The sequence below is a fragment of the Pseudopodoces humilis genome, chromosome 19 (assembly GCF_049639895.1).
Source record: "Pseudopodoces humilis isolate 2021_Gansu_Grassland_sample_001 chromosome 19, ASM4963989v1, whole genome shotgun sequence".
NCBI lineage: Eukaryota > Metazoa > Chordata > Aves > Passeriformes > Paridae > Pseudopodoces > Pseudopodoces humilis.
The window spans coordinates 10379998-10394591 of NC_142218.1; the positions used below are offsets into that span (position 1 = coordinate 10379998).

Below are 14594 nucleotides of genomic sequence, written 5' to 3' on the forward strand. Positions count from 1 at the left end.
GTGACTAGTTGGCACTGTCAGTAATGTAACTTCTACTGTGGTGATATACCATAGCTCTTTTGAGAAATCGGAAAAGTTTTCTTTCTATGACTTAAACCACAAACCTCTGAATTGATTTTCTTGCTCTCTTTTTAGTCTTAGAAAGCAAAGGGATTCAGTGATGTAGGAGATTATACCTTCTGGGCAAGTTTTGCCTGTGCTATAAACTGATTTGGATAAGCAGGAAATTTGTCAATTGCCAATGATAAATCACATTTGACATGAATTTCATAGTAGTTGGACAAATCTCAAAATAGTATTTATTGCAAGACATTTGCCATCAGTGAAATCAATGAAAATACAGTAATGTTGAATGGTAAGAATGTAACTGCTTGACTAATGTATGATTAAGGGTTATAGTTGTAGGTGTGTGTTGACATTTCTGGGTTCTTAAATGCTTGTTCAACCTTGAGCTGTTCCTGAGGACAAAAATTGTTGCTGTAAGAAAATAACTAATTTAAGAAGCCACTAAAACAATGTGATCTCTGTTGAGTTATTTTGAAATCTTCCCTGGTGTTCCAGTGCGACTTTGAAGTCATAGGACAACAGTTAAGGAAGGCAGCATGGGCTTGGGTTGTTAAATACATAGTAGGGGTTCCAGGTAGGCTGCATAGCCTAGATGCCCATGATATCCAAAAGGTATTGTCCCTCTGTCCTGCTTATTAAATAGGAGCAGGTTGGTATTTCTGTGTGCTCACCTTTCCTCAGGTGCACACAGACCCATCCAATGGACTGAAACAAAACACATTACTTCTTTACAATTAATACTGTGTGAGCCAGGATTAAACAACTCGATGTAACTCTTTCCTTTCCCCTTTTCAGAGGAGTTTACCTGCCTTGAGACAGTTAACACCAGACTCTGCAGCTTTCATTCAGCAGAGCCAGCAGCAGCAGCCGACGACGCAGGCGACGATAGCCACGATCCCGTCAGCAGCAGCCGTGCTGTTGAGCTCCTCAGTGCAGCGCACGGCAGGCAAGGCCACTGCCACTGTCACCAGTACCCTCCAGCAACCCGTCATCAGCCTCACTCAGCCCACACAAGTTGGTGTCAGTAAACAAGGGCAGTCCACGCCACTGGTATGTGAGCTGAAGTGCAGCGTTTGTTATTGCACAGGGGTTTTTTTGATATCACTTCTTAAATTGGTGGTTTAGCACAATCAAAGGTCTGAGACAAAAAGTATAACTTAAATTGCATCTTGGTTAAAGTGCTCTTAGGGTTTGTTCTTCCCACCTGATTCTCAGATTATTTACAGTTCTTTTTTTTCCTAATTTGCAGGTTATCCAACAGTCTCAAAAAGGAGGGGCATTGATAAGGCCTCCACAAGTAACGTTGACACAGACACCAATGGTGGCATTGCGGCAACCACACAGTCGTATTATGCTCACTACTCCTCAAATCCAACTCAATCAACTTCAGACAGGTAAGAGGTCAAGATACTTGTGATATGCCATATTAGATAGCATTACCTGAAGTGTGTTTTAGGGATTGCTTGCCCAGAGAAGTTGTTGATACCCTATTCCTGGAAGTGCTCAAGGCCAGGCTGGACGGAGCTCGGAGCAACCTGGTCTAGTGAAAGGTGTCAGAGGAGTTGGAACCAGATGATCTCCAAGGTCCCTTCCAGCCCAAACCATTCTGTGGTTCTATGAATGTCAGTTCATAAGTTTGTACTACTGCTAAAATCTTCCAGTGTGTAGTGCTATATTGGCTGGGGGTACAGATCTATCAGGGCACCATTGACAGAGAAATGGTTTGGCTGCTGGAATTGTGTGGGAAGGGTCCTGTTTTTAGTGAAATGCTGACAGAAGCTATTGAGGTCAACTCTTTGTGCCAGACCTATTTCCATAAATACCTGTGACTGGCTTGCACATGTGAACTCTTACTGATGGAGTACAAATCCTGTCTGTCTTCTTGCAGTACCTGTGGTAAAACCAGCAGTATTACCTGGAAACAAAGCTATTGCCACTGTTTCGACACAAGTAGCTGCTGCTCAGAAGAATAAACTGAAAGAACCTGGGGGAGGCTCTTTTAGGTGAGGAACTGTATGTTTGTGTTTGCTTGGGTAGCTGAACTCAGACCTTCCTGGTGCTGAATCCATCTGGGGAAACTCACAATAACCTAGAGGTGGATTTTCTGGAGGCAGGTTTGCACAAACAGCACTGGACATACTCGTGCCAGACTGGTTTTAGCATTTAGCTGGCACTAAACCTCATAAACAATTCCTGCCCAGACAAGCAAGTGGAATTCATTCCTTCACTTCTCCCAGCTCTGCTTGAGTTACTCGGATGTACAGCCTGTCTTAGTGGTGAGGGCAGATTATTATCGTTTTGCAGTAGTGATTTGTCTGGTCTCTTGTTTCTCAAGGTGTTGAAACATTACATAAGAAAGGATCTTGGAAAAAACAGGAAGCACAAAATTAGTGCTCTTTGAAGTCAAAGCAGTAATTTCTCATTTACAAACAAATGAGTTGTATTATATCACAAAAGCAAATAAAATGTAAAACTAAGTATTCAGGTTTATGGTGGAATTCATTGTATGCAGCTGTGGTATCATAGGAGTGTGTGCAGATAAGCACTAAATGTTATGATTATTTTAATTTTTCCTTCCTTTAAGGGATGATGATGACATTAATGATGTTGCATCAATGGCTGGAGTCAACCTGTCAGAAGAAAGTGCTCGGATATTGGCAACAAACTCTGAGCTCGTGGGCACATTAACAAGGTCCTGTAAAGACGAAACCTTCCTTTTCCCAGCACCTTTACAAAGAAGGATATTAGAAATAGGTATGTTCTTTTATCCTGAACATTAATAAAAACAAATCTCACTACTCTTAGGTTTAATTGAAGGCATTTTCCATAGAAATTGGTTTGAATAATTAAAAGTTGCTGGACTCATTACCTTATGGTGTTTCCTGGTGTAGTCAGATGCTTGTGGAAAATAATTAGTCTTATGAAAGTAGAATAAGGATATGAAATAGAATATTTCAAGGAATAGCAAACAGAGATTTGCCTTCTAAAGTGATTCAACATCAAAACTACATAACCTGGCTGAATAAACTATTAAGGTGTAGCAAGCATGACACAAACAGTGAAATAGGTCCAGAAGCACTTTTATCAGCTTTACTTAGTAATTTAGAATTAATGGTGGAACAAAAAGCAATCTTGAATTCTTTGTTACACTGTAATACACAACGTTTATTAATAGATTGTCAATTTTGTTAAACTAATATGAATTCTAATATGTGTAATTTCCTGTTTAATCCTTGTCTGAGAAAAACCTGCAAATCATATTTAGAAAAAGGGATTTAAATTTCTATGACTAAGATTATACTCAGATTTAATTGTATTTTAAAATGATTTTTTGCAACCCACTGGTGTTTTGATTATAGGTAAAAAGCATGGAATAACAGAAATCCATCCTGATGTAGTTAGCTACGTATCACATGCTACACAACAAAGACTACAAAACCTCGTGGAAAAACTATCAGAGACTGCTCAACAAAGGAATATTTCCTACAAGGTAACTGTATTTAATTGCTCAAATTAAATGGCAGAATTGCACAAATTCAGCAGGCTGTGGCATTGACTGTAATGCTGGAGTTCAGGTGTTCTTTGTTCTGTGAAATCAGGTTGTTTATTCTCTGACTGATTCACCTTCCATTAAGATATTACTACACATGGGTGACTGGAACTTTTCAGCTTGCATATACAAAATGGCTTTAAAACAAATGCAGAGAAGCTGTGCCCTCCCCTTATTTATTATGTCAAATGTTTAGTGTGTGAGTGACTGTAGAGCCAGACAGATAAAAGCACTGCTTTGAATTCCCAGGAGACTGCTATCTGACAGATGTGTGTTCCTCATAGATGCAAATGCCTGAGCAGCGTTTAAAAAAACCACACAGCTCTGTGAAATATGTTTGAGAGGTTAAAGCTGTGATGAGATAAGTTTAGAAGTCAAAATCTGATGATTCATGGAATAGAACAAAATGCTTTTAAGAGTTCTAGCTGGTTTGAATGGTGTAAATATACTCCTGCTATTTGTCTGAAAAGGACAAAGTGAACATTGGAGCTTTGAATGTGTATGTTCTTCCCCAGTACAGTACAAGTTAACAGCTTTGTTTTTAAGGGAGTAATGAGAATCATATTTGCTGTATTTTCAGGATGATGAAAGATATGAACAAGCAAGTGACGTTCGGGCACAGCTCAAGTTCTTTGAACAACTTGATCAAATAGAGAAGCAGCGTAAAGATGAACAAGAAAGGGAAATTTTAATGCGTGCAGCAAAGGCAAGTGCTTGGCTTTCACACGTGTTTGTAAAGTGTCATTTTTGACATCAAAACTGCAGAGTTTCTTTCTAAAACACTTGCAATGAAGGAGAAGGCTAATCTTCAAAGATGGAACTTGATGAATGTGTTCTTAACTAGAGCTCAGTTTTGCTTTTTTTCTGAAGTATGGGAAACAGCTTCTTTGCCATTCCCATCGCATATTCCCAAATTAAAAGGAGTCTTGAAATTTAGTTTTCGCATTTGGCAAAGAAAGATGAATTTTATAACTTGGTGGTACTCTTAAATATAATAGAGAGGGTATTTTGGAGAATAGAAATAGAATTCAGAACTGTTTTTACAAATTGGAGAAATACAATAAATAGGAAGCAGTTGATGTAAACATGAATGTGAATATTAAACTGTGGTTTTACTCAGTGATTGTAGAATGAATGTGATTAGATAAGAGCACCCTAGAAATAATTCACAAAACAACCTATGTTTTCTGTTAGTTTTGTGATCCAGCATGAGTTGACAATGTCAGAATACAAATGTATTTTGTTCTTGGCCTAAAGAATGTAAGGGATTAACAGCACTCATGGTTTGATAGGATGAGAGGAAATGGCCTCAAGTTGCGTCAGGGGAGGTTTAAATTGAATATTGAGAACAATTTCATCACTGAAAGGTTGTCAAGCCCTGGAACAGGCTGCCCAGGGCAGTTGTTGAGTCACCATCCTTGGAAGTATTGTGTACATGTGGCACTTGGGGACATGGTTTAGTGGTGGGCTTGACAGTGCTGGGGAAGCAGCTGGACTTGATGTTCTTGAAAGTCTTTTCTAATCTAAATTATTTCCGTATTCTAAGAGTATGACACACACACAAGGAATTGCAGGTCCTCAGTGTAATGGACAGTGCTGATGTAAATGATCTTGGGTCACTCAGGTGCATTTTGTTCAGCCTGCAGCCTGACCTGTGTGTGTAGGTGTAGCAGAAAAATCTGCTCTGAGTAAGTGCCTGGTTCCCCAGCAAGGGGAGGAATTGTTCCAGAAAGCACAGGTCTGATTCCTTTGTTCGTATGCAAAGTGTGTAATTCAATTCACACCTCTGTGTAATTTGTGTCTTGTAATGGTTGCATTTAAGGCATAATTGCCTGGCTACTCCTTTGCTATCTTTAACAAAGCAGAAAAATGGGATGCCTTTTCCAAAAATAGATATGTTTCAAAAAGGAAAACTTTTAATATCTAAAAGTTGTTTACCACTGTTGCCCTCTGTGAGAGTGATAGGTATTCCCCACTTCCTGCTGAAATTTAGGAAAAGCTTTCATATATAATCTCTAACTACTTTTATAATTAAATTAATTTTTCTTTCTTTTCCTGAAACCACCTCCTGCTCATCCTTTATCAACACAGTCTCGATCTCGACAAGAAGATCCTGAACAGCTTAGGTTGAAACAGAAGGCCAAGGAGGTGAGTGCTGAGCTTAACATGAACTTTTATTTTGGAAGTTGTAAGAGAAATAATGACCCATCCTTGTTCTGGCACATGCAGATGCAACAGCAAGAGCTAGCACAAATGAGACAGAGGGATGCCAACCTGACTGCGTTAGCTGCCATCGGTCCCAGGAAGAAAAGGAAAGTAGACTCACCAGGATCTGGATCAGGGACAGAGGTACAGTATAATTGTCACCTTTGGTTTTGCTGCCTCAGCCTCTGTGCAAACCTTCCTGCTCAGAGTTTTTTCCCCAGTTTGTGGGAGCTCCCTGAGCTGCAGAAGTGTTTTGTGTTCAGATTTGCTCACTCCAAAGCCAGGGTCAATTTTTAGCACCTGTAGTGGCATAGGGAATAGAATCTGAGTGGTCATTCCCTGATTCATAGAACTGGAGGGATGTTAGAAAAAACATCTCTGATCTAACAAGTCTCAGCTTTTTGGACCTCCATAGTTTTGGAAGGTTGTGACCAATCTAACTTTAAGGGCAGAGTAATGCCCTTAGTAGGTGGAGTGGTAGAATTCAGTCACCGCTAAATTTGACAGCAGGAGCTTCGAGTTACAGGAGCTTGCCTAATTTCTCTCTCCAGCAGTTCATTTGCCTTAGTGTCTTCACAGCAGATCAGTTTGACCAGTTCCATCTGATCAGGATGTTCTTGCACATACTCTGTATATTTTACTATTGAATCTGCCTGTTAAAAAGTTCTCTGCAGACTAGGTACCAGAATGCTCAGTGTCTGATTAATTTACTTTACATTCTGGTACATGATTATCTGCTGTACTTCTAAACAAGTTAATAAGCAAGAAATGGTATAAAATTGCTTTCTGCATGAGACATTAATGTGGGATTGCTCTAATGTTTAAAAAGAACAAAATATTCTTGAAAATTGTCATTTATTGGACCAAAAGCTCTCTTTATAATTTGAGGATTTTTCTCTGTGGGGTTTTGTATCTGTTAGCAAGTGACAGAATAGTAATAGTTTAATAATCCTGTTTATTACTCCTTGAGTATTCTGAATTTTCAGTGCTAAAGCATTTATACTGTAGAAAAGCCTCAAAAGAGTTCACCTTGGTTTATATTGAACTGCTGGAAGCAATCACTTACATGTTCTTGATACAAAATGGTAGAGAAAAATCTGCATACTAGTAAATGTTATTTTTGTTTATAAAAATATCAAGCCTCTTGAGTGTCTTTTAAAGTAATTTTAAGTTTTGAAATTTACTAAAATGCCTGCTACTGAGAATAAGACTTGTTTTTATATAAGCTGACAAATTACTCTATTAAAGGTTTATAGATGTGGTTTGAAATTATGAAAATTGCAGAATGGGGCACTTTGCAAAGATAGATGTGCACACAAATGAAGTTGTCTCAGAGGAATATGCTGAAGTACCTCATGCAGAGTTAATGTTGGCATTGCTTACTCCTGCATGCTCAGCTGTGCCACCTTAATGGTCTGTTAATGTCACTTAGGTTATGGGATGTATTTTGCATCTCTTGTGAACACTTGTTTGTATTTCATCTAAATCTGACTAATTTAGTTATCTTGGATTAATCACTGGTTAACCAATTAACTGCAGGTTCCCTGGAAATCTAATCTTTTTGTCTGTTTAATTAAGAAGCAGCTGCCTTTGATCTGATACTCACAGCTGTGCTTTTGCTGCTGTGTCACTTGACATTTTTAAATTGGGCTCCACTTGTCACCATTTGTATGCAGTTTGTGGTTAAGGCATATTACAAGAAGTGTGGAAAAGAAGGTTTCTTGTTACTTAGACACAGATTTGTAAATGGAAGCTTTTGATGTCTACAAATGCTGACTCTTAATTACATGTAAAATCACTTCTAAGTAGTAATTGCACTGTTTTGTTTCCAAATTCAATGAAACAGGTTGCTGTCAGTTTGAGGGTTTTATGTCCATGTGATTTTACTTAAAGTTACCAAAAAGCTGCATAATTTATTCCATACATAATTCTGTGTCTTCTAAAGACTCCTGAAATTTTACCTTTGCGTTTCAAGTATTACGGTCTACATAGTAAATCTGAGGCTTGAGCTTTCACTAATGAATATTTAAAAACCAAGAATAAAACCCCTTTCAGCCATTCTTTCTGTTGTCTAGCAGTCATATGTATGTGAGAAAATTTAGTTAGCATCCAACACTTTCGTGTGTCTTCTAATTTCCACTGAAGCTGGTGAAAATTAGATGGCCAAATTGTGCAAGTGCCTTTGAATACTCCTTGAAAATCCAGCCTTTGAGCAGCCCTAACTACAGGATTTTAGTGGTTTGGTGCTTGCTGGGTCAACAGAATGTTTGAGAATCAAAAATCTGACTTTACTGTTAGCACTGTGGTGAAGCAAGTTCACCTGCACTGACCAGAGTTTTGCTAATCCAGAGTGATCATTTCCAGTGCAGGTTTAGGATGGTTTGATCATCAATAATGTTCATTAATTAAATACATTATTTTCACAGACGTTAGTGGGAACCTCAGCAGCTTATTCACATGGTTCGTGCACCACTCTAAATTTGGGCTTTTTTCAAGTCTGGGGTGTTTTTATTAAGAAAACTTTTGAAAATTCTCCAAACTGAGGGGCAGATAAGTCTGTATTCACTACAGTGAATAGAGTGAGTTTGGTGTCATGAAGTATAAAAGTTCCATTAAAAAAAGAAAATATAACATTAATATAATAAATTAAACTGGAGGGAAAAAACGATTTAACGTAGCTGAGCCGCAGAAACATAACTGTTCCCAGAAGAATTGACGATTTCAGTAAATCACCTGTCAGCAAACAAAGATTCCCGGCTGGAAATTGAGGAAGAGCCTGGATCCCGGCCCGCGCGCGCCATCTGCCGGGCACTGCGCGCTGCTGCAGCCCTGGCCTCGGTCCTCCCGTGCCGCTCATTTGGTTCCTTCTGCTTTTTGCTTTCTTCTTCTGGTTTTTTTTTTTTCATGTGATAGATACAATAATATGCTGCTTGTTTATCCTGCCGATTCGGGAAACTCCCGGTGTGTACCAGAGGAATAAGTGATGCTGAGAGGTGGAGAAGCATTCAGAGGTCATTAGAGAGTATGTGACTGTGTAGGAAAACTTCTCCTAAATATAGTCCTGAGCTTGGTTACAGCTGTTGTCACCAGGAGAGCACCCTGCCGTGGAGATCAGGGGGATCTAGGACAGGATTCAAGGCACCACAGTCCTGGGAATAGGACTGCTCCCCACCTCCAGGGCTGCCCTTGGCATCTGTATGCTGGAATTGTGAAGAATCCTGTCCTTTGTTTGGTTTGGTTTTTGGGATTCCCTGTCCTTAGCATCTTCCTAAAAATACAGGCGGTGCTTTGGAGCTTTATCTGTTTTGAATGCCACTGAAAACTTCTGATTGTTCAACTGTTGTTAATAAATCAGAACTAAAAAAGGAAATCTCTTGTCTGGTAGCATACAGCTTCCTGACTGTGTACAGTTTTTAGGTCACACATTTTCTCTGAAAAGTTTTGGAATTCTTTCAGGCATGGACTGATTGACCTGTTCTTGTGCTTTCCAGGGATCTGGTTCGAGTGCAGCAGTCCCAGGCAGCTCTGGAGTTGGAACAACCAGACAGTTTACGCGACAAAGGATAACGCGGGTGAACCTCAGGGACCTCATATTTTGTTTAGAAAATGAGCGAGAGACAAGCCATTCACTATTGCTATACAAAGCATTCCTTAAGTAAAATGGAAAAGATCAAGGTATTTTTGACGGAGAGACGCCTGAGGACTTTTTTTAATATATTTGCAAATTACGCCTTTTTGTAACAAGCAAATGGGATATTGTTTAAAAAACAACCACCTCTTTACATGGAACAGTTTTATATTCCTGTTTATAAATAAACTCTTCAGTATAAGAGAAATACATTTCTGTAACAGTGAGGATACTTACAAGGCCTGTGGATACTATAAAAGGACAATTAAATTTTAACTCATCTCTTGATTGAGTGGCCTTCTTGCCAAACAAGCCATATATAAAGACTGATGGAATCGTTTAGCAAATAACTAGCTACCCTTTGTCAGCCCTGTAGCAGTTTCAACATTAATTGTTCATTTTAGTTCAGTTTTATCCAACTAAATCCATTACATAGGCATATGTCTACAGCAGATGACCTCATTTCATTTAGCTTTTTTTTTTAAACAGTCAGTTAGCAAAGCAAACTGATTTTTTAAGGATATTTATCTTTCCCCCAAATGCTCAAAATCTAGAGGGATATACAGTTAATTTTAAACATAACCTCAATTTTAATCACATTATTGCTTATTAGAGGCCCTGAAGTCCCATAAAGGAGGGTTACTTCTGAATGTTTTAGCAGCATCTGTAAAAATGCATTTTATTTGCTATAGTTTGTAAAGCTGTAAAGTTAAAAAAGGAAAAAAAGGAAAAAAAGAGAAACCTTTTCAGCATAAATATATTTTACTTGCACTGTGTTTTTTAGCTAAAGTGAAAGCTTAGATTAAATAAAATCAAAAGTTGAGAGGAATCATCAAAAGACTGTTTCTCAGTGTGAATCAAGTGTTGAAAAATGGTTGGTGTATTTTGTCAGTAATTGTACATAATTTTTGGCACATAACATAAAAATGGCTATGTAAACTATAATTATTTTGCTAAAAGACTGTATGCAAGCTGTGGGCCTACTTTAAAGATGTCCAGAGCAAAGTCCCTTCTTTGTACCTATTTTTTTATTACAAATATACTAATTGGTTCTTTATATTTTCAGAGGTTATTGTATTAAATTGTCTATTGATAGTACTTTTATGACTGTAAATACTTTGGCTTTCTTTGTGTGAACTCTCATGGTAGAATTTAACTCTCTTGCGTGTAAACTGAATGCTGATCAGTATTTTTATCAACACCTGACAACTGTTACACCCCTTTTATTTTGTCTTTTAGGAAATCCTGTCTTTCCTTTTTTTTTCATGTAAATTTTGCACAGTTACTTGTTCATATGTAAATATTTTACTTTCAAAAATGAAGTTTTTAATTGCTATTGTTTTATATAGGATTGAAAGAAAATTAACTCCTTTATTAAAAACGAATTTATCTGTATTTGCTAATGTATTTTTCTCTCCAAATCTTTTCTCCACTTGGATTTATTTTTCTTGGTACAGTAAAAGATGAGTCTACCTGAGGGGATACTGTTTGGTAAAGATGCACTTTGGGATGTTTTTGTACTGTTTTGTTTTATGAGTATTTTGGAGGTATGTGATTTCATGAATCTTGGCATTTGATTGTTGTCTTAGGGGTCTTGGAGTGGCATCAATGCACAGAGGGTTTGGTTTGGTTGGTTTTTAAGCAGGGAAAGGTGTCTGAAATATCTGAAATATTTTGTATTTGTCTAGTGAAGGTTTAATAAAACAGCCTCTCTTTGAGGGCAGCCTACTCCCTCAAATGCAGCTGAAGTGGTTTGCAGAAGAAGGTAGGACATAAAACACAATTTGGAGCACAATTATAAAAGAAAATAATCAGGGACACTTGTGATTATCAATGTGAAAATCTGAGAAGCATCTCTGATGTTCTGTACTGAATATTTAGCTTTTGGGTTGTATTTTTTTTTTTATTCCTCCTCTCATGGGCCATTTAGCCTAATAATTTTGAGGCCTAATCCTGCTTAGACATGAATTTGATGATGATTCCTTGCATACAGACAAATCTGTCCACAAGCTGTTGCCCCAAGCCCTGCTGTGGAACAGGCACTGGCAGCAGGCCCGTGGGAGATCAGTGTCTCTGGGAAAGAGGATCAGCTCCTTAGGGATGTGCTCGCCTGACACCGTGTGTGACACTGACCCCGAGACTCTCATTGTTTGTAAACTCCAGTCTTTAAAATGTGTCATGTTATTAAGTGGAAGGAAACACCTTTGACTTTTGGCCAAAAACAGTCAGAGCATCCCTTGAATTGTAGCAGGAGCTGGCTCTAACTGTTAATCACCACTGGCCAGGCAGTGACGGGGCAGTGTCTGCAAAACTGTGGCAGGTAAGTGGGGAAGAAACTGAAAAATTAAAATCATCACATGGTGTGTTCTACTTTTCTCTTCCTGCTTGGTAGTAGCTTAGAAATATTCTAGAGAGGCCAGGGGAGGAGGGAGAGATCTGTGAGAGGAGAGCTCTTGGTTTTGTTTTGAATAGTGTTGGTTTTAAGTGCACAGGCAGCCCTTCACTCAATATCATTTTTGCTCAGCTAAAAGATAAATGTTGCTGTTGTTAGTCAGAAAAGCTGATAGCATCCATTTCTCTCCAGTAGTTAAAATTCATGGAGTTTTGGACTGGGGAATTGGCACATTATTGTCAGTACACTGGCACTGGTGAGGAGTTCTCATGGCACAGCAGTTGAAGACTTTTGTGCATTTGTTGTTGGTTTGGTTTTTTTATGATAAAACTGGGAACTGTTTTTGCAGCTGCTCAGAAATTTGACGTTTCGAAGTCACAGCTGAGGGGGATAGCAATCCTTGAGTACAACAGCACTGCTCTTGTGTGTTAGTGACCTGTAGAGAGAGAAATTACGATTGTTTCGCTGCCCCAAAGCTTGTGCAGCTCCACCTGAGACTGAGGGTGAACATGGAAGAGAATTTACTGCCCCTTTCCTTGGGTCTCTGCACCGAGACTGATGCACCTTTGTTATAAGCACCCCCAAAGCTGAAGTTTGCCACAGCTGGGATGTTCTGTGTGTGAGTCAGTGAGGGTCTATTGCACCTTTATTTTATCACACTTTTTCAGCTCCATGTCAGGGACAGGTTCCTTCTCTTATGCCTCTGTGACTTGTGGGTTCTCTACCCTTTGTTTTACGGAAGCCTTGGTGTCTGTTTTTTATAACACCTTTGGTTGGGTACTGCATAGCTGTAATGTTGCTGAACTGTTGATATTATTCTTTTCCTAGCAGAAAGAGTGATCAGAACAAATAGGATAGAATAAGGCACTCTGAATTCAGCCTTTTTCTTATTTGACAGGCTTATATTTAAATAGATATGTTTTCAGGAAACCTTTTAATATATAGTGGAAGATGCAGGCATAATAAATAACACCAATTTCACAGTAATTAAGATTTTATCAGAGGTTTCCCTGTGATCCAGGAAGTTTCCCCACATTTCTGAGATGGTCTAAATTACAAATTTAAGAGAACTCCAATGATAATTTTAACTATTTTCTTAGCTTTACAGCTGTTTTTCCATCTGCAAGAGAAGAGTCTTGACCTTTGGGGTAAGTGAGGGAGGGTGGCAGCTGGGCTGGGGTGGTGGCACTTTCCTGCAGCGTGGAGTGTGGATCCACCTGCCCAGGTGAGTGTGCAGAGCCCTGTGCTTGGGTGTGCAAGGTGGGAGGGTACCTTCTTCAAAGATTTCCAGTATTTGTGCCAGGATTTTTGCACAGCAGGGCTTTAGGTGAGGACAGGCCAACCTGACGTATGTTAAAATGTGGTGTAAAGTGTCAGGAGGAAAAGGTTTAGGTAGTATGGATTGATCCCAATCTTTAGATTTTTGGGAATACCATGTGAGCAGTCCCATGGCAAGGATTGCTCCTCAGTATTTGGGGAGGATTTTTAGCGAGGGACATTTCCCTGTCTGTGGAAGCTGCCAGGCTGGTGAATTTGGGAGATGTTTTTTAGGGGGATGGATGGGGAGGGCAGTGCCTTAAGGGGCTGCTCTGCCATGGCTGACCTGCCTTTTATTTGCCTAACACAAAAGCTTCCCCCAGTTAGACATGAATTTGTCAGGATGACAACTGGGGGTGTTAAAACTGCATTTTAATAGCTCAGATCTGTCCTCCCCTTGCAAATCTGCTGTGGCTAAACCCTGCACTCTCCCCTTTTCCATTGAATCCTGGGAATGGTTGTGCCAGAGCCCAGCAGGGACAAGCCAGAGCTCCTTCATTTTGTATGTTGTTATTAGATGCCATGGAGCTGTGAGAGAAAGGCAATATGTTCTTTAAAGCTTGCTTTTAGGAGTTCAGTTGTGTTTTCCCTGTGTCAGCTGAGAGAAACGTGCCCAGTGCTGCTGCGGATGTGGGAAGGCGAGGGGAGCTCCGGGCACATTGCAGGGAGGCCTCGTAGCCACTGCCTGATCTTACTTTGTTCTGCCTCTTCAGAAATAACTTTCCTGTGAAACAGTTTCTTTTCCCTTTGTTTTCCTGCTTGGCTTATTTACTGTTATTCTCTGGAAGCAGCTGGGTTGCACCCTGTTTGGTTTCCTCCTGGGAGTTCCCCTGTTCCGAAGTCAACAGAGGACTTGTACAAACAACGCAAACAGCATTTGGGCTGTGATATGGTACCATACTGCTGTGAAAGTGCTGAATAAATGCATAACAAATCTGGCTTTTACTGCTCTGCAAAAGTATTACATGGTTTAACTTGAGCACTTATGTACTTTTTCAATCCAATAACAAAATCAAATTGCCAAAAAAAAAAAAAGTTGCGAGTGCTTTCTAGTTTGCTGTGATGCATTTGGTGCTCTAATTTCGAGCAAACAGGTTGGAGAGTTGCCCAATTATGGCAGATTGGAATATGAAGAACAATGTATCTAATTTCCCAGGAGAGCAACGTGCTGATGTTTAGGCACAGCCTCTCTTAGTGAAAATGAAAATCCTCGTGTTGTGTTGTGTGTGTCACTGTTCAGATCCTTTGCTCCACTTTGAGAGGGACAAGAGTAAAATCTGGGTAAGTTAAAGGTAAGGCCCTTCATCTTGAGGTGTAATTGGTGGGATTGATTGTTTATATATAAGAAATAAGAGTTAAGTTCCTTAAAAAAGTTCTCACTTTCCACACTGATGCTCAGCAGTGGTGTGTGATTTGAAGTTGTGGGAGGGTTTCCT

At 39.4% G+C, this 14594-nt stretch overlaps 1 protein-coding gene across 1 annotated transcript in view; it reads left to right on the forward strand.

The window, feature by feature from the left end:
- Positions 1–10770, forward strand: part of TAF4 (TATA-box binding protein associated factor 4) — a 36095-nt gene extending 25325 nt beyond the window's left edge. Inside the window, exons 8-16 of the mRNA XM_005524826.2 lie at positions 862–1116; positions 1316–1460; positions 1955–2069; positions 2651–2820; positions 3426–3556; positions 4197–4322; positions 5708–5764; positions 5846–5965; positions 9313–10770. Coding sequence (XP_005524883.1) covers positions 862–1116; positions 1316–1460; positions 1955–2069; positions 2651–2820; positions 3426–3556; positions 4197–4322; positions 5708–5764; positions 5846–5965; positions 9313–9480 — 1287 coding nt within the window. The 3' untranslated portion in view covers positions 9481–10770. The remainder of the gene's footprint in view (positions 1–861; positions 1117–1315; positions 1461–1954; positions 2070–2650; positions 2821–3425; positions 3557–4196; positions 4323–5707; positions 5765–5845; positions 5966–9312) is intronic.
- Positions 10771–14594: the final 3824 nt, after the last annotated feature.